Source organism: Schistocerca gregaria, chromosome 4, assembly GCF_023897955.1.
Source record: "Schistocerca gregaria isolate iqSchGreg1 chromosome 4, iqSchGreg1.2, whole genome shotgun sequence".
NCBI lineage: Eukaryota > Metazoa > Arthropoda > Insecta > Orthoptera > Acrididae > Schistocerca > Schistocerca gregaria.
Window position 1 is genome coordinate 383,505,743 of NC_064923.1, and position 20,395 is coordinate 383,526,137.

At 42.7% G+C, this 20,395-nt stretch overlaps 1 protein-coding gene across 1 annotated transcript in view; it reads left to right on the top strand.

Moving 5' to 3' along the window:
- The window catches only part of LOC126267423 (nephrin-like), a 1,327,372-nt gene that overhangs the window by 538,499 nt on the left and 768,478 nt on the right, over nt 1-20,395 (top strand). The window contains exon 3 of the mRNA XM_049972675.1: nt 7,523-7,737. Within this exon, the coding sequence (XP_049828632.1) occupies nt 7,523-7,737 (215 nt within the window). The remainder of the gene's footprint in view (nt 1-7,522; nt 7,738-20,395) is intronic.

The window sequence follows — 20,395 nt, forward strand, 5'->3', positions numbered from 1 at the left end:
TCAGGCGTTACCTGTTCGTCATAGTGTAGTTCTGAATTTCTATGTGTGAGGATTTCCACCGATAGGCTTCTATACAAGGGGCGTTCGATATGTAATGCAATACATTTCTGTCTGAAAGCAGATTGCTATGCACCATATTGTTCCCCACTGCTTGGGCTACAAAACCGTATTACAAAACAGTATTTTTCCATTCAGTGCGATGGCCTTACGCCACCTTACTGGGAGAGCCTGCATGCCTACATGGTACGACTCTACTGCTCGATATCGGAGCTAACGTCTATCTGCATTAATAAGCTCTCCATCATCCGCGTACTGAATCCGAAAGACTGCATCCTTCACTGGTCCGAAGAGATGCAAGTCCGAACGAGCGAGATCCAGGCTGAAAGACGGATGAGGGGGTCCACTGTAGTTTTGTGAGGTCCTTTCATCTGCGCACTATAATGAGGCTTTACTTTGTCATGGACAAGGAGAAGTTCGTTTGCATTTTGAGGCGGCGAACACGCTGTGGTCCAGCAATGCAGGACGCACAGCTTATGCATCCGGCTGGCACGCTAAAGATACGGCAGCTTAGTGCCTCATCCTATGACTCACCGAACGTTTGTGCGCTACCGGCTTTCCGTAGTCATTCTGCAAACGCCTATGAATGTCTGCGATGTTCTGCCTTTCCGCCAAAGGAACTTAATGAGAGCACTCTGTTACAGGCACCATTTTCAAGCACGCTACCTGCCGGAGCTACAGGAGACTACAGGCACTGAAGAGAGGATATTCCCGATGTCCCACAACTAAGCTCGCATTTCGCCCAAAATTTTTCGACCAGAAAAATTTGCAGCGTTACTTACCGAACGCCAATCGTATGTCAGTCGGAAGGGGTTGTTCTCCGTGATTAGTCTGCTACAAGCCACGAGCGTATTTTAAATGGATTTTTATCCTACATCAGCAAAATGAAACACGTTTTGTGAAATAATACAGTGATACTTCACAAATAATATATGATTTGTGTTTTATTTACTTCGCAGTAAGTCACCTTTTTGTATATGTAGCATTATCTAGTAGTTTCTGCGTGGTCTGAGGCGCCTAGTCACGGTCCGCGCGGCTCCCCCCGTCGGAGGTTCAAGTCCTCCCTCGGGCATGGGTGTGTGTGTGGTGCTTAGCGTAAGTACTTACATTAAGTAGAGTGTACGCTTAGGGACCTCGGCAGTTTGGTCCCACAAGACCTTACCACTAATTTCCAAATTTATCTAGTTGTTTGTTCAATAATTTTTCAGTTTCACAATCTGCATAACGTAGGAAGTGTAGCCTTCGACCAGCACTGCAATAAATGCTATGCTTTGGTGCTTGACACGGCATGTGGGAAGAGGCCAACGCTGTATTTTGATTTGCGCAGCTTATGTATTATCATCGTACTACTGGAACCAGATAGTAATATTTTTCCACGTTCGATTTCGTAATATAGGTAATCATCGAACGATTTTGGAGCCGAAGAACGTAATGACTATTTTAGCTGAACATCTGTATCATGAGGACAAAGCTGGCGGTGTACAGTGGAAAGTGTAGATACTATTCATACTGAAATCGGTCATACCATTTGGCAATATTCACGTTGCACTTAAACAGTACTTTATCACTTACGGATGACTCTAGTGAACCGGGCACCAACCTATCGAGCTACGGAGCCACACCCCTTGAGTAAAACTAAAAGCGGCAGCGATAGCCAACAAGCACCAAGTCGGATCTTGCAAACAGTTGAAAAGAATGGACCTACAACACCACTGAAAAGGAAGAGAGATTTAACATTGTGTGAAAGTGGTATCTTCCCAGTAGGGACAAGATACTACTAATACCCGATAGACACGTGGTCATGTGATCTACTTGTCGAAACTCGTCATCATGAATACCACGTGTCAATGAAAATAAATTTTTAGTCACGTTATCTTACGCCTACGAGAAACCAGTATTTTAAATGGATTTTTATCCTACATCAGCAAAATGAAACACGTTTTGTGAAATAATACAGTGATACTTCACAAATAATATATGAGTAGTTGAAAATACTCTAAACCCGGGAAACAGACAAATTTCATTTACAAAACATGTCCTGAGAAGGTTTTTAAGCCACATGTTGCTAGTAACTAATTTTCTCTGACATCTCGGTGCAGCATATATTTTCCGTTGTCGCCAATGAATTATTTCAGAGCCCTCATGCGGCTGACGTCAGTATTTCTCTTTCATCACGTACCATACTTTTTATTGCTGGAAGAAAATTGAGGACATGTAACAGAATGGGTTAGCTAGCCATTCTGTAATGACCAGGATTAAAATTTTAATTCGTTACTGAACTAAGCTGTCTGAGGAATTTGTTTGACTACCTTCTCATTACTACTTACTGCGTTACTTACCTCATGAATCTTCCTGTTTTTACCAACTTCGATGCGCAAAAACTACAAACAAGTTGTTCCATCTGCATAAATAGAAATAATTATCTACTACATAATTTGTTACGTCACTGAGTGGAGAAAGTTCCAGCGTCATGCCAGAGGATTCTGTGTTTCCAAAGGTACTTTCGCGAAGAATGCATTCATCTCTCTTGACAAAAGAGGATGCAGTCCAGTAACCATACAAGACCACATGCCACAGGGACTTTGAAGATGATGAAGAGATAACTCAAACTTCAGCGTTCCCTCTAAGTCGAATTGACTCGAAGTCTCATTTACTGGGAAGATGGTAACAATAAATAATTTAGAAAAAAATGTATGCGGTCTTTTGACGATACAAGATGGACTGATTATGTTTCTATAGTATTTATATAGTTACTTACGGTACAACAACATCAGTATTTCATAATGCCGTGATCTCCTTCCACAACCAGTGGCTTCAAGCGGTTTCTGCTGCGTTAGTGACTATGCAACGCAAAAAGCTTGCGGCGTATGAATTTAGTTTAAAGACGACCACTGGCTGATCGAAACCAATCACGGCATCGTTTTGTGCTCATGTGAATCTGCCGTGAAAACTAAATCATAAAGGATGTGAGTATTATCACCTAGTACTATGCCCAGAAATTTTAAAGAAGATTATATTAATGGGGAACGACCCAGCTCTCCAATTGCTCCTCAAAACACTCCTTTTCCCCCTACACACTCTTTTTCCTGTGGGGACGAAAACATGACCAAGGGCTATGAGATGAAACCATAACAACATTCCTTTTCACACGTGGTAGAGGAGAACTTGGAAACCGTTATGATGCGTCAGACATCCGTGACAGGGCTTCGTACGAACGAAATAATGTTCATAGAAGGTAAAGCATGGATTTATGCATAGACTTATAGAGACATTTTAACAGAAATTTAGTCGCACTGGTCTGTGGTGTCCTTGATCCTTACTTATTGAGACATGCACTGCGAAGCATTGCAGATACAATAACGTGAGACTTCAGCAATGGAACAATAACATATTGAGGTCTTGCTCCAAGAGTCTATAGAGTTCCTGCGAAAGTAAAAGTAATAATGATTTACGTGCATGTCATTTCTACATCTCGTCGCAAATTTGTTTGGTATACTTCACTGATACTGCCAGGTTCTACTGCTATAGTTTGCAAGCATGTATCTCCCAGCCAACTTGTAATTCGGTTGTTGCTTGTTTTCTTCTCCCACGGATAAAGCACACCGTCGTTTAATATCTCTAAAATTGCAAAGCAATCTGGTATTAAATTTTATGAATCTTGTCCAAATGTGGAACTTCTCACATGGTGTAATTGAAACGTGTATAGAAACGCGAAATAATGAGTAGGAACTTGCACTTGACGTACCTTGAATTCCACTGGCTAGCAGTACACCACTGAATTTAAGACAAGTGACGTGTATCAACAGGGCAGGTGCTCTGTAATTGAAGAAAGTGTCATGATGATCTCTCCATTGGCAAAAGCTTCCGGAATAGTCGCCATACGGATCTCCCAACGAAAGGATAACGTTCTACGAGTCGGGGCGTGGAATGTCTGAAGCTTGAACATGGTAGGAAAACTAGAAAATCTGAGAAGCGAAATGCAAAGGTACAATATACGTATAGTAGTGGTCAGTGAGTGTAATAGAAAGAAGACAAGCATTTCTGGTCAGATGAGTATAAGTAATATCAGCAGCAGCAGACAATGCTGCATCGGGAGTAGGATTCGTTATGAATAGGAATATAGGGCAGGGAGCGTAATACGGTGAACAGTTCACTGATAGCGCTGTTCTTATCAGAATCGGCAGCAAACTAACACCGACAACGATAGTTCAGATATACATGCCGACTCGTCACAAGCTGACGAAGAAGGGATACAGAAAGTGTATCAGGATATTGAATGGGTAATACAGTACGTAAGGGGAGATGAAAATCTATTAGTCATGAGGGACTGGAAGGTGGTTGAAGGGGAAGGAGTATAAGAGACGGTTACAGGTCATGGGACAAGGAATGAGAGAGCAAGAAGACTAAATGAGTTCTGTAGTATATTTCAGCTAGTAATAGCGAACTCTCAGTTCAAGAATCGCAAGAGGAGTTATTCTTGGAAAATTTCTCTTCGATTATATCTCGATTATTCCTCGCTATGTTGTATAGCTATGATTCACATCAATATCGTAAGTCACACAGGAACTGAAGACATTTCCTTTTTGTCTTAATTCATAGTGGATGTCATCTATGCTTTTGGACATCTGCGGAATAACAGGCACCACATGTATTAATATTGCAGTTCTTTTCCAAAAATATGTTATTCATTCAAACGATACAGGTGTTGAATGGACGGTTGTAGCAAAAAAATCCAGGTGAGTGCAAGTGGAACTCTTGCACCGTGGTTAAGTACAAACTTAATTATGTGTATAGGTAGATCATCCACTCCGGTAAAGTAGGTGGATCGACAACATATTCCTGTCATGTGACATTCCGTCACCAGTGTCGTATAGAATATATCAGACGTGTCGATCCACCTACTTTGTACACTTGGCGAATGGGCAAAATGATTCTTCTACCTGCCCGATTTAGGTTTCCTTGTGGATGTGATAATCACTCCCATCGGACGGACGGACGGACAGATAATAATTGACTGAAAATAAAAAATTAAACTTTTCACTCTAGGGAATGCTTGAATAAAGGACGTCTCGTTCCGCAGCTGCTCACGCTAACCACGGGACCACGCGGCCCTGAGCTCACATTGTCCTTGATGTTGCCTATCTTGCGCATGGACTACTCAGTTTGTGTATTTTGCTTATTTTTTTTTCATAGTTCCACACAATTCCTTTCTGTTTTCTTGAGTGATCTGTGTTCAGTTTTTCAAGGCCTATACACTGTGCCAACTTACAACTAAATCTGAGGGAGATGCGATGGGGAGGTTTCCTTGTCAGCAAAGTCCATGGGTTGATTCCAGCTGATCTATACTCACGAAATTTGATAAGAAGCAAGATCTTACAGTACAAGTAAAAGAAAAAATCTGAAAACTGTGTAACTGGAATCACAGCACATAAAAAATATTCTTTTGCCATTACAGAATTGCGCTGACAGTCTGTGCCTAAGATACGTGCAACATCTGCATCATTCCGAAGCAAAGCAGTATTAATAACATATGAAGGATTATACTTACATTGCTTGGGGTGAGGTTCATATAGCACATAAAATATCGATTGAAGTGTTATACAACAGTCCGACATTTACGTACAACAATAGCCACAGGGCCATATGCACCGTTCCCTTCTTTTCAGTTTTCCGTCAAACCATACCAACAATCGCAAGAGGGACAGGAGCAGAGTAATTCAACGCCGGTTAGTATTACATTTTACTGTAACTCGAAAAGTAGTAAAATATATGAATAATCATAAATAACTGAATATGAAATTACATAAAAATTTTAACCTGAAACATAAAATGTTCTCGAAAGTTTTGGAATTCCCGACAGTGATGCTATGTCAATACTGACATCGATAACGGACAAAAATCGTCCATGTTCTCGATTACCGGAGTGGATGATCTACCTATACACATAATTAAGTTTGTACTTAACCACGGTGCAAGAGTTCCACTTGCACTCACCTGGATTTTTTTGCTGCAACCGTCCATTCAACACCTGTATCGTTTGAATGAATAACATATTTTTGGAAAAGAACTGCAATATTAATACATGTGGTGCCTGTTATTCCGCAGATGTCCAAAAGCATAGATGACATCCACTATGAATTAAGACAAAAAGGAAATGTCTTCAGTTCCTGTGTGACTTACGATATTGATGTGAATCATAGCTATACAACATAGCGAGGATATCACAAACCTGTTTAAACAATTAGAGGACTAAACATCAATTAACAACACCTTTACTAAGAAAAGGGTGACAACCGACATTTAAATAGCTAAATCGGACAAGGTGGAAGAATCCTTTTACCCATTAGCCAAGCGTACAAGTTACGTGGGTCGACAACATATTCCTGTCATGTGACGCACATGCCGTCACCAGTGTCGTATAGAATATATCAGACGTGTTTTCCTGTGGAGGAATCGGTTTACCTATTACCTTGCGATTAAATGTTTTCCGTTCCGATTGAAGAGGCACGTCCTTTCGTCTACTAATCGCACGGTTTTGAGGTGCGGTCGCAAAACACAGACACTAAGGTTATTACAATGAACTGAGACGTCAGTCAACGAACGGAAAAATCATAACTTTGCGAAAATAAATAAAGTAAACTTTTCACTCTAGGAAGACTTCAACCATGGACCTTTTCTTCCGCATCTGGTCACGCTAACCACGGGACCACGGCGCTGCTGAGCTCACACTGTCCTTGATGTTGCCTATCTTGTGCATGGAGTACTCAGTTTGTATATTTTGCTTATTTTTTCATAGTTCCACACAACTTCTTCCTGTTTTCTCGACTCGATTGATCTGTGTTCAGTTTTTCAAGGCCTATCCGCTGTGCCAACTTATAACTAAATCGGAGGGGGGTGCAATGGGGAGGTTCCCTTGTGAGTGATTTCGTGAGTATCAAAATATGTAACATAAATGGCTGTATCTTTCGTTGATGACGTGGTATGTGTACCCATGATTGAGAAAAAAAAGGGTCTTAACAATTCGACAGACAGAAGGACAACTAAATTGTCCTATAAGGCTACCGATTTCACATACTAAGGTACGGAACCTTAAAGAGGAGGGTACTGAAACGCAGTATGGGCAGAATTCTCGTTTGATATTCAATACATGGTCGTAAAGCTTTCAACCTCGATTTTTTGTTTCCTGGAATGCTTGAGAAGCACATCGAACTAGAGTAGCGGCTTTGTTCTACAGCTGTGCGAAAAGCGTTCATAATCGATGACAAGGTGTGTGCACGTTTCCCTTGCAATATTTGCTATGGAGACAGTATCAAAGTAGCAGCTAGACCGCAGGGAAGTTGATCACACAGGGAGGTTTCCCCATCAGTGCAGGAGCCGCCCGAGCTCCGCCCAGGCACAGCACCAGCGACCGCTGCTGCGCCACCGGAGGTTCCTGCAACTGACAGGCGGCTGTTGTCTGTTGCAGCTACGACGCGCGCGGCAAGTTCTCGCAGGAGACGGAGCACTGGAAGCAGCGGCACGTGCTGGGCGAGCGCGCCAGCTTCGAGACGGCGGGCGGCGGCGCCACGGCGGCGCTCACCTTCCGGCGCGTCGTCGAGCGCGACCAGGGCGTCTACCGCTGCCGCGTCGACTTCCGGCTCTCGCCGTCGCGCAACACCCGCTTGCACCTCACCGTCGTCGGTGAGTATCTCCTGCAAATGCCTAACGAAAGCAGCCGGCATCCCAACGCCTGATTAGTATCGCCCTACGTTCTACATCTACAGGTATATCATATTAACCTTTCTGGCAGATTAAAACTGTGTGCCGGACAGAGGCTCCAACTCGGGACTTTTGGCTTCACAGGGAATTGCTCCTCCGACTGAGCTATTCAAGTGCGACTAATGCCCCGTCCTCACAGCTTTAATACTGCCAGCGCCTCGTCTACTACCTTATGAACTCCACAGAAGCTCTCCTGGGAACCTGCAGAATTAAGCACTCCAGGAGGAAAGGATATTGCGGAGACATGGCTTAGCCACAGCATACTAGATGTTTTTAGGATGAAATTTTCACTCTGCAGCAGAGTGTGCTTTGATATAATACTTTATGGCAGATTAAAACGGTTTGCCGGACCAAGACTCGAACTCGAGCCGCCTAACTGTGTATGGCGGAAGGTACTTCTGTGGCCGCTAACTGATACTGGCTTCCCTGTTACACTCCTGAACGGAACATAGCATAGGAATAATGATTGTCGTGAAGCCTCTGTATTAGCACTAATTTCTCGAATTTCCTTGTCGTTGTCTTTTCGTGAGATGATCGCGGTGTGTAGTAGTGTGTTGTCCGACACTTGCCGGAAAGTGCTCATCGAAATTTCAAAAGTAAACTCTGATGCTTAACACTTCTCTTATCATGTCTGCCATCGGAGGTTGCCGAGCATCTCTGTAACGCTCTCTGGCCGACTAAACGCGCCGCTCTTCATTATATCGTTTCTACCTCTTCTATGAGTCCTACGTGCTAAGATATGAAATGTATTGTGCAAGTCCGGGACTCGAACCCGGACTTCACGCTTCACGAAAGGGAAATTTTGTCAGTTTAATTTCACTTTGAGGCAGACGCTGTTAATGTTCTAGTCTATTTTGACAGAGAGAGCGCCCAGAAATACAGACGAAACAGTCCTGCCATTGACGTTGGCGGTGTGATTAAGAAAGAGGAGAAAACCAGACTCTGGTGCAGAGAATGGCTTATAATGAGAGATTTACCAATGAAAATCTGCTAAAGTAGCAGTTCACTATAATGTAGCCACGGTTGGGTCAAAAACGCCCATAGACGTACCAAGAAAGCTAGTCAGTTTAACCTTACTTTTTAAAGAGACACTTTTCGTGTACGCTATATTTTGGCAGAAATGAGAATGGCTACAAATGCAGATAAAGCATTTCTAACATTGCTTCTGTCACTGGGTTTAAAGAAGAAGGAAACGAGACGCTGGTCCAGGGAACGGTTGAAAATTGCTTTAAAAAGAGCAATGTAGAACTGACGACCCCTTAATGAAAATGTTACACTCAGAAACCGATGGTTACATAAGCTTTCTGGAGACGGCGACTGAAACGTTTAATACCTTGTTTAGTGTTACTTCACCCTCATATTAAGAAAGAAGACAAATGTACGAGAAAATTTATTATTTTCTTCTTGGTCCTCTAATTACAGTTCATTAAAATACCACAGCATGGGAGCGTACAGCCCACATCGTCCGTGGAAGAAACGGAGAACTTCGATCACTTTCGTTTCATTCCACTCCGCTTGTGTGTTACTGTATGCGTAAATTTTCGAATTTATTCATAACCTCGTGATTTGTAATACGTGACTGACAAGGATGTGATAGTTCTATCCTTTTAGTATTCGTCAGTACTGTTTTGTTTTTATACCCGATTTCAGTTTCCACGGTAGTGGAAACTCACAATACAGTGAGTTACATTGTAATAAGAAAGTTCTTCACCAATATCTGTGGCGACACGTCGACACAAACAACGTCCGCCATCTTGTCAAATTTTCTGTCAGTTAAATATCTCTCAAACATGTCAAAAGCGATCTTTACTTGACAAGCATGTCAAAAGCACCGTGAACAGTCAAATATTTGGCAAACACAGTTACGTTTGACAAAATAACTGATCGTTTATGAGGGCATTTAAACACTGATCTCGTCGTCGTCCTACTCAACATCTGACGCTGTTTATCCTCCTTATATATCCTACTAGGCTTGTTATTTTTTTATGTTCCATGGATCATTTCAACGAATGAGTTCACGGGACATGTATGCCTGAATAATGTTGACATTAATGAATACGCTATATCTTAATCCTGGTCTTGCAACTACACTTTGAAACAAGTGTTTCTTCAATAAATGTCATTGTTCTCTGAAGTTTTGTTAGTGTGGACCTCAGTATACTTCTAAAAATGTAATGAGAAATTTCATTATCTAATTATGGATTGTGACAGCGCAGTTAAAATCTCTACTTCCATGAAGAATGCCGCGTAACAACAGCAGGCACAAACAACACTATTGCCTTCAGATGGCAGCTCTGTCCGTCCCAGAGAAATGCAACTGTATACAATATCAAACCCGCGGACATTGAGTACTACTACGGCGTTACATAGACATTCGTCCAGGTCATACATGTGATTCACTGATTTTGTGAGACAGTGTATGTGCTGCTGTTCTGACTGGACGCATGCTGTATCAGTTACTTGACGAACTACGAAATGATCAGAAGTGAACAGCTGCCAATAGGGAATGTGAAAACTGGAATGGTGGCGCCGCATGATACAGCCCTTTCCTGATAGGGCATTAGTCAGCAGCAACAAAATCATGAAAAAACTAAAGCAGGGTTCTTGATTGACTCTAATCAGTGCAAGCTTAATCATCAGAAGAATTTAAGCAGAAGAATTAGTCTAGAGGACACAGCTGAGTAGTCTGAGCGAGTTGCCTTTTCGGGGTTTGTGGGGCCATCAACGTGTCCGGTTCTACGAAGAGTAAATCAAAGGCTATATATCAGCTGTTACACACTATACATCCCGCAAGCCTAAAGGTGTGTGTGTGTGTGTGTGTGTGTGTGTGTGTGTGTGTGTATATATGTGTGTGTGTGTGTGTATGTGTGTGTGTGTGTGTGTGTGTGTGTGTGTGCACATATACTTGCAAAAGGAACTGTAAGAAGGTGTACATAATGTGTTAAACGAGAGACCCCAATCGTATCAATACAAGGGATGCCCGTGTATTTGTGAAATTAAATGCCTTTCACTCCCAACAGGTGAAAAATTACTGGTGTAGCAGGACTGAAATTCGAGGCTGTCATGCGCAGGTCCATATCGGGTAAAGTTACCAACAGCAAAGAAATCTTACGGACACTTAGTCAGCCATCCTAAAAAAAAACAACAAAAAATGACGGACGAATGTGCTTAGTTAGCCCAGGAATAACAGTTAAATCGTGAATCAAGACAAAACCAGTAAATACTCCTGGTTGCTTTACTAACTAAGACAGTCACTCTGCGTAAGTAATTGCTCATAAGTAGTGAACACACTGTAGCACAATGCATCTTCCGCTTTCCTGTTTACTGTGTATAGAAGCCCAGAAGCCCAGTGTACTGAGGATACCTGCAATGGTGGACTCCAGTGTGATGCGTATTAGGTGAGTCACCCCCCCCCCCCCCTCCATCCATCATCGCTGTATAGCTGCGGTAAAGTTATTAACGTTAATGTCAAGATGAGTTGGATTTTCTTTGCTAATCTGTTACTGTTATCTGAGAATACAACCAAGATATTATGACAGTGTAGCACTTAAGACAAACACAACTGTATATAAATGAAACTATATCCACGGTACATTGAAGTCAAAGTTTCCTTCAGAATACTAGCATCTGACAGTAAACTGAACGGAAATGTCTGTAAAATAATGTCGACTTGTACTTCCTCTCTTCTAGATACACTATGTAATCAAAAGTATCCGGGAACCTGGTGGAAAATGACTTACAACTTCGTGGCGCCCTCCATAGGTAATGCTGGAATTCAATATGGTGTTGGCTCACCCTTAGCTTCCACTCTCACGTGCTGGAAGGTTTCTTGGGGAATGGCAGCCCATTCTTCACGAGTGCTGCACTGAGGAGAGGTATCGAAGTCGATCAGTGAGGCCTGGCACGAAGCCGGCGTTCCCAAAGGTCTTCTATAGGATTCAGGTCAGGACTCTGTGCAGGTCAGTCCATTACAGGGATGTTATTGTCGTGTAATTACCCCGCCACAAGCGATGCTTTATGAACAGATGCTCGATGGTGTTGAAAGATGCAGTCTCCATCCCCGAGTTGCTCGTCAACAGTGGGAAGCAAGAACGTGCTTAAAACACCAATATAGGCCAGTGCTGTGATAGTGCCACGCAAAACAACAATGGGTGCAGGCTCCCACCAAGAAAAACGCGACCACACAATAACACCCACGCCTCCGAATTTTGCATTTGGCACTACACACGCTGGGAGATGACGTTCGCCAGGCATTTGCGATACCCACACCCCGCCATCGTCCAATGTTTAAGCTCCTTAAACCAAGAGAGGCGTCTTTTCACATTTACCGGCGTGATTTGTGGTTTATGAGCAGCCGCTCGACCATGAAATCCATGTTTTGTCACCTCCCGCCTAACTGTCATAGTACTTGCAGTTTAGAATTTCTTCGTTATAGTATGGATAGATGTCAGCCTATTACACATTACGACCCTCTTCAACTGTCGGCAGTGTCTATTAGTCACCAGAAGAGGTCGGCCTGTATGGTTTTGTTTTGTACGTGTCCCTTCACGTTTACACTTCACTATTGCATCGGAAAAGTGGACCTAGGGATGTTTAGGAGTCTCGAAATCTCGCGTACAAACGTATGAGAAAAGTAACACCCAGTCACCTGGCCACGTTCGAAGGAGTTCCGCGGAGCGCCCCATTCAACTCTCTCACAATGTATAATGACTAATGAAATCGGTGATATCGAGTAACTGGCATTAGATGGCAGCATAATGCACCTAATATGAAAAACGTATTTTTTTGGTGGTGCCCGGATACTTTGATCACATAGTGTAGATATTGCAGTTATGAGACTTTAATAGAACAGGCACATCTGTTAAACAACTGGAGATGAAGTTTAGCCAACTACAGATTTATACGAGTGACTTTTAGCAAGTAATGCCACTGTTTTCTCAATGCAGGTTGGCTGTATTCAGGATTCAAATACACTATAACTCTCTCCAACCTTCTGGCAAAACAAAAGTTTTTAGCATAAGCTCCGTTGACTGCAACGATTTTACGCCACCATTCTGGGAGGGGATGTATGAATACATGGTACTAGTCTACTGCTGGTTGCATCAGTAACGTCCTCAAAATCCACGTATTGCTTCCACGTAGTGCATCCTTCCCTGTGGTTGAAAGTCGGAAGGTGTGAGATTGGGGGTAAAGGGTGAATGCGGAGGAACAATCAGATTTGTGAGCTCCTCTCAGACGCACAGGCTTACCTGAGGCCTTGTGTTGTCATAAAGAGGGTAAATTCATCTGTATTTCTATAGCGACGAACACGCTGAAGTCGTTTCTTCAGTGTAGCTCAGAGTTGATCATTACACCATGAGGGAGATCATAAAACAGAGTAACGCCCGCAGCGCCCCAGGAGACAGCCGCCATGACTTTACCTGGTAACGGTACGGCTTTGGAGTTTTTCTTTGGAGGAGAGATAGTGTGGCGCCACTCCATGGATTGCCGTTTTGTTTCCGCTTCTAGTCGGTGTGCCCATGTTTTATTGGCTATGTCGATGTTCGACAAAAAAATTTCACTGTCAGACTCGTAAAGCGCATGCAGTTCTGCACTGATGGTCCTTCGTTGCTCTTTATGGTGTTCTGTTAGGTGGCGAACAATCCAGAAGTCAGAGCACCTATAATGATGTGCGATGCTCTACTTTTTGCCAAAAGAACCTCATTGACAGCTCTCTGCTTGGAACGAACCTCCGAAACAAACGTCATTATGAAAGCTACATATAGCCCCGGCACATATCGGAAACTAATGAAACAATGAGGAGTAAAGCGAGAATATTCCACCATGCCCCATAACATGTTCCACCTTCTTTTTTTTTAAACTGAAACAAGTTGCAAAGAGTTCAGCATTAGTTATTTGTACGCCCCTCGTAGTACTATTCCTAAGCCGTTACCAGAAAATAAAGCAAATATAGCTTACCCCAACTTTTTTCAGGATCTCGAACAGCTTGCACCACTTTATATTGTCGAACGCTTTTTCCAGATCGACAAATCCTATGAACGTGTCTTGATTTTTCTTCAGCCTAACTTCCATTATTAGCCGTAACGTCAGAATTGCCTCTCTCGTGCCTTTACTTTTCCTAAAGCCAAACTGATCGTCACCTACAGCATTCTGAATTTTCTTTTCCATTTTTCTGTATATTATTCTTGTAAGCAGCTTCGATGCATGAGCTGTTAAGCTGATTGTGCGATAATTCTCGCACTTGCCAGCTCTTGCCGTCTTCGGAATTGTGTGGATGATACTTTTCCGAAAGTCAGATGATATGTCGCCAGACTCATATATTCTACACACCAACGTGAATAGTCGTTTTGTTGCCACATCCCCTAATAATTTTAGAAATTCTGTTGGAATGTTGTCTATCCCTTCTGCCTTATTTGACCGTAAGTCCTCCAAAGCTCTTGTAAATTCCGATTCTAATACTGCATCCCCTATCTCTTCTAAATCGACTCCTGTTTCTTCCTCTATCACATCAGACAAATCTTCACCCTCATAGAGGCTTTCAATGTATTCTTTCCAACTATCTGCTCTCTCCTCTGCATTTAACAGTGGAATTCCCGTTGCACTCTTAATGTTACCACCGTTGCTTTTAATGTCACCAAAGGTTGTTTTGACTTTCCTGTATGCTGAATCTGCCCTTCCGACAATCATATCTTTTTCGATGTCTTCACATTTTTCCTGCAGCCATTTCGTATTAGCTTCCCTGCACTTCCTTTTTTCATTCCTCAGCGACTTGTATTTCTGTATTCCTGATTTTCCCGGAACATGTTTGTACTTCCTCCTTTCATCAATCAACTGAAGTATTTTTTCTGTTACCCATGGTTTCTTCGCAGCTACCTTCTTTGTACCTATGTTTTCCTTGCCAACTTCTGTGATGGCCCTTTTTAGGGATGTCCATTCCTCTTCAACTGTGCTGCCTTCTGCGCTATTCCTTATTGCTGTATCTATAGCGTCAGAGAACTCCAAACGTATCTCATCATTCCTTAGAACTTCTGTATCCCACTTCTTTGCGTATTGATTCCCCCTGACTAATGTCTTCAACTTCAGCCTACGCTTCATCACTACTATATTGTGATCTGAGTCTATATCTGCTCCTGGGTACGCCTTACAATCCAGTACCTGATTTCGGAATCTCTGTCTGACCATGATGTAATCTAATTGAAATCTTCCAGTATCTCCTTGCCTTTTCCTAGTATACCTCCTCCTCTTGTGATTATTGAACAGGGTATTCGCTATTAGTAGCTGAAACTTTTTACAGAACTCTATTAGTCTTTCTCCTCTTTCATTCCTTGTCCCAAGCCCATTCTCTCCTGTAACCTTTTCTTCTACTCCTTCCCTACAACTGCATTCCAGTCGCCGATGACTATTAGATTTTCGTCCCCCTTTACATGCTGCATTACCCTTTCAATATCCTCATATACTTTCTCTATCTGTTCATTTTCAGCTTGCGACGTCGGCATGTATACCTGAACTATCGTTGTCGGTGTTGGTCTGCTGTCGATTCTGATTAGAACAACCCGGTCACTGAACTGTTCACAGTAATACACCCTCTGCCCTACCTTCCTATTCATAACGAATCCTACACCTGTTATACCACTTTCTGCTGCTGTTGATATTACCCGATGCTCATCTGACCAGAAATCCTTGTCTTCTTTCCACTTCACTTCACTGACCCCTACTATATCTAGATTGAGCTTTTGCATTTCCCTTTTCAGATTTTCTACTTTCCCTACCACGTTCAAGCTTCTGACATTCCAGGCCCCGACTCGTAGAACATTATCCTTTCGTTGTGTTAGGAGTAATGAAATCAGTCTACAGGACACTCTCATGGAACCGTTCCCATGGGTTCATCTGTGTGTCATCCACCTGAGATGGTGGAACATGAAGCACAGTCCTTGCAACTTTGCCCTACCGTCCAGCTGTCATGATGATGAACGACACGTCAACCAGTCATTTTACACTAATGGCCATTAAAATTGCTACACCACACAGATGACGTGTTACAGACGTGAAATTTAGCCGACACTAAGAAGATGATGTGATATGCAAGTGATTAGCTTTTCAGAGCATTCACACAAGGTTGGCGCCGCTGGCGACACCTACAACGTGCTGACATCAGGAAAGTTTCCAACTGATTTCTCATATTCCAACAGCAGTTGACCGACGTTTCCTGGTGAAACGTTGTTTTGGTGCCTCGTGCAAGGAGGAGAAATGCGTACCATCATATTTCCGACTTTGATGAAGGTCGTATTGTAGCCTATCGCGATTGCGGTTTATCGTATCGCGACACTACTGCTCGCGTTGATCGAAATCCAATGACTGTTAGCAGGATATGGAATCGGTGTGTTCAGGAGGGTAATATGGAACGCCGTGCTGGATCCTAATGCCCTAGTTTCACTAGAAGTCGAGATGACAGGCATCTTATCCGCATGGCTGTAACGGATCGTGCAGCCACGTCTCGATCCCTGAGTCAACAGATGGGGACGTTTTAAAGACAACAACCATCTGCACGAACAGTTCTACGACTTTTGCAGCAGCATGGACTATCAGCTCGGAGACCATGCCTACGGTTACCCTCGACGCTGCATCACAGACAAGAGCGCCTGCGTTGGTGTACTCAACGACGAAGTGGGTGAAAGAATGGCTCAAATTCATCGAATGAATTCAGATTCTGCTTACAGCATCATGATGGTCGCATCCGTGTTTGACGACATCGCGGTGAATGCACATTGCAAGCGTGTATTGGTCATCGCCATACTGGCGTATCACCCGGCGTGATGGTGTGGGGTGCCATTGGTTACACGTCTCGGTCACGGCACATTGAACAGTGGACGTTACATTTCAGATGTGTTACGACCCGTGGCACTATCCTTCTTTCGATCCCTGCGAAACCCTACATTTCAGCAGGACAATGCACGACCGCATGTTGCAGGTCATGTACGGGTCTTTCTGGAGACAGAAGATATTCGACTGCTACCCTGGCAAACACGTTCTCCAGATCTCTCACCAACTGAAAATGTCTTGTCACTGTCGGCCGAGCAATGGGAATTTCACAATATGCTAGTCACTACTTTTGATGAACTGTGATATCGTGTTGAAGCTGCATGGGCAGCTGTACTTGTACACGCCATCCAAGCTCTGTTTGACTCAATGCCCAGGCATATCAAGTCCGTTATTACGGCCAGAAGTGGTTGTTCTGGCTACTAATTTTTCAGGATCTATGCACCCTAACTGCGTGAAAATGTAATCACATGTCAGTTCTAGCATAATATATTTGTCCAATGAATACCCGTTTATCATCTGCATTTCTTCTTAGTGTAGCAATTTCAATGGCCAGTAGTGTATAAAAGCAAAAGAGCTAACGTTTGTCGGAATTTAATATCAATTTATTTTTAAAGTAAAAGCCATCCGCAATGATCAACACTTTAGAGGTCGCCCTGTAAAGAACAAATGGAGAATGAGTGAAACGAACATGTTAACGTCCCTCAGCAGAGTCAAATGGTATACCACTGGTGTTCATGTTTGTGTGCCAAATGTAGCTTCTTGTGCAGCTTACATGATCTTTGAGGTTCTGAACCACTGAAATCGATTCATCATTAGTACCGTACACAATTCTGCATACAAGGTAGCAGCTGTGACGAAGAGTAGTATTTAGAAGCGCTAATTATTTGGAGATTTACCAAATCCGGTTTCCTGTTTCCTTCAAGTCATCAGAAACATTCTGAAATAATCATAAACATTATAAAACTATCTGTTCGTCCAGGTCTCTAAGGCCCAAGGTATGTCTACCGGCTGCCGTACGTGCTCTGCCTTGCGGCGGTAAGTGTGTGTTGTATGGAGAGGCACATAGTCAGCACACCGCTTTCCCCGCCGTTCTGCAAACTTTCCAGATCGTGGAGCCTCTACTGGAAGGCAATGTAGCTACTCAGTTGGGTTCACGACACTGAATGTCTCTTGAAGCTGTTCTCCCTCCAAGGAAAAGTCCTTGGAAGTACCGGGCATAGAACCCACGTCCTCCGCGTGGCAGCCATCTACGCCGAGCACTCAGCTACGGAGAAGGACAAAGACGTTAAAAAAATATAGAAAATGAATAAGTACAATTTAAAAATATACATTAATAAATATTTACAAGTAATGCATTCGAGAAACGACCTTCATATTGGACTGCTATTTAAATGTCCTGTTCACATAAGAGTGATTTCTGTGCCTCGTGATGACTGGGTGTTGTGTGATGTCCTTAGGTTAGTAAGGTTTAAGTAGTTATAAGTTCTAGGGAACTGATGACCATAGATGTTAAGTCCCATAGTGCTCAGAGCCATTGTAACCACAATAGTTAAGGCATTACACACGACGTTTTACAATATGCAAAATCCCAGTACGGCAGAAATGAAAGTCTGAAACCTACGAAGTCCACTGTCTCAGTTGGTTTGTTACAGTGCATTACATTACAGATTGGTTAAAAAATGGTTCAAATGGCTCTGAGCACTATGGTACTTAACATCTGAGGTCATCAGTCCCTTAGAACTTAGAACTACTTAAACCTAACTAACCGATGGACATCACACACATCCAAGCCCCAGGCAGGATTCGAACCTGCGACCGTAGTGGTCGCGTGGTTCCAGACTGAAGCGCCTATAACCGCTCGGCTACAGATTGGTCATGCACGTGACATTTTATTCAGTCAAAATGTTCAAATGCGATAAGTATAAAACCTGACGTGGAATATCTTTGGAAAGTAGCTGCTTACTGCTTGAATTTTTCATGTAGACACTGTCAAAGGGGAAGGCATCAGCAGATACGAAAAGAAATGGCTTCTATATTTTGATATTTTAACTATTGTTAAACGCTAACATATTTTAGTTTAGTTTTGATCAACGTTTTCTATAGGAAACATTGAACTGGCAGTATCTTTTTGCTTATAAGTTTACGAAACTGAGATCGTACGTTTCTTTTACCTTCGTGTAGCGGGGCGCGGTAAAAAGGTAGGTTTCACTGGCAATCTTGGAACTGAATCACTCAAAAGTTAGGGCAATACATATCCCAGAAAGGAAGATAAAGGTTCTCATAATCCTTCATTCGGTGGGCAAATATTCAGGCACAACCAATATATCTCCTCAAACTTGTCAGAATCGTTAGTGGATGCAGTGACATTCCTAGTAGTTACATTTAAAACCGTAATAACAAAACGGATATCACGAATTAAAAGAATTAAAAGTCGTCAATTTTGTTATTTAAACAAGGGGAGGAAGATAACGTGCACTACTTCATTCTGTAATTTCTACGTTTAAAAAGCACTCATAGATAATTTTTTAAGTGTGGTATACATTATTTTAAAGTTTATGCCTTGTGTAGTGTCATTATGTTGTAGAGTATGGGGGTAAAGTAATTTTTTATTCTTAATGGCAAACCAAACCTTGACATTGCCCGCACAATTATAATTTCTCTGACTGATTACCGATCACTTGTGGAAAACTTTGTGTGTATCACGCAAGAATTTTTTTTCAATGTATTACACACATGCAATTCATGCAAGATGAAGCAGTGTCCTATCACAGGAATATCTCTTAAACTAAACACAACTAACGGATTAGGTCGTAGGCTGCGGTAATAGTTGCATCATCATCGGCGAATTCCACCGATGACCGACGTCGGCCGAAGACGACCGACCTTTCAAATCAGTATATCAGTACGCGCTCGCTATAATGCAACCCATAGCTCGTCCGAACGTACGGATTTCGGATGCCAATCGGTGAAATTCTTATCAGTTCGGTTTCTTCTGTCGAATCAGTTGGCGTTCCCACTCGCAAAATGTGGGCTGTGAGAAACTCGTAAGTCCAGAAAAAAGGTATTTGTGGTATCCAGAGGAACGTACCTCGGAATTTGTGAACTGTAATCGCAGCTTAGTTAGAAATCACAAGTAGTGGAAACCTTCATCGGAAATCTTCGCGGCTTGGACTATAACCTCAAAAACTGATTTGTTCAAGTCAGAAGATGGCGTATCTCGTGCTTAAAGTTTCTGTAGCTTATTTGTTTTGGGTTGTGGTAAACGAATTAATTATCAACGATTTATTGTTACTGCATACTGGTGCATAAATGTCAGTAGGGTGGTGATTTATATGAGGTGGTTTACCTGTGTGGTGTCTGTGTAGCCACTTGTCAGTGCTTTACGTGTCCAATGTTATAATAAAATTAGAACTTATGATTGTCTTTCACACATATGCTGCACAGTGGCGTTGCTGCATCCATCACGCCAAGGGAAGTTCAAGTAGATTCCGATCTACTTGATGGAATAGATTCTAACCTGATCTAATCTAACCTAACCTCCTTGATCCCTCCAAAAACCGATAAAAGAAATCGGACGCAACCACACTAATTTGTAGGCCCAAGCCATCGGTTGGCCTCCGGTGGTTGTGTCTGCCGGTCGTTGTCAGTGCTATTTTGAACACAGTCTTAGGCGTGTTCCGACTGCGTAACTTCCGCTTACAAGGCTATACGACAAGGTCGGCCACGGCGTGCAAAAACTGCACGCGAGCATTATGTGTTG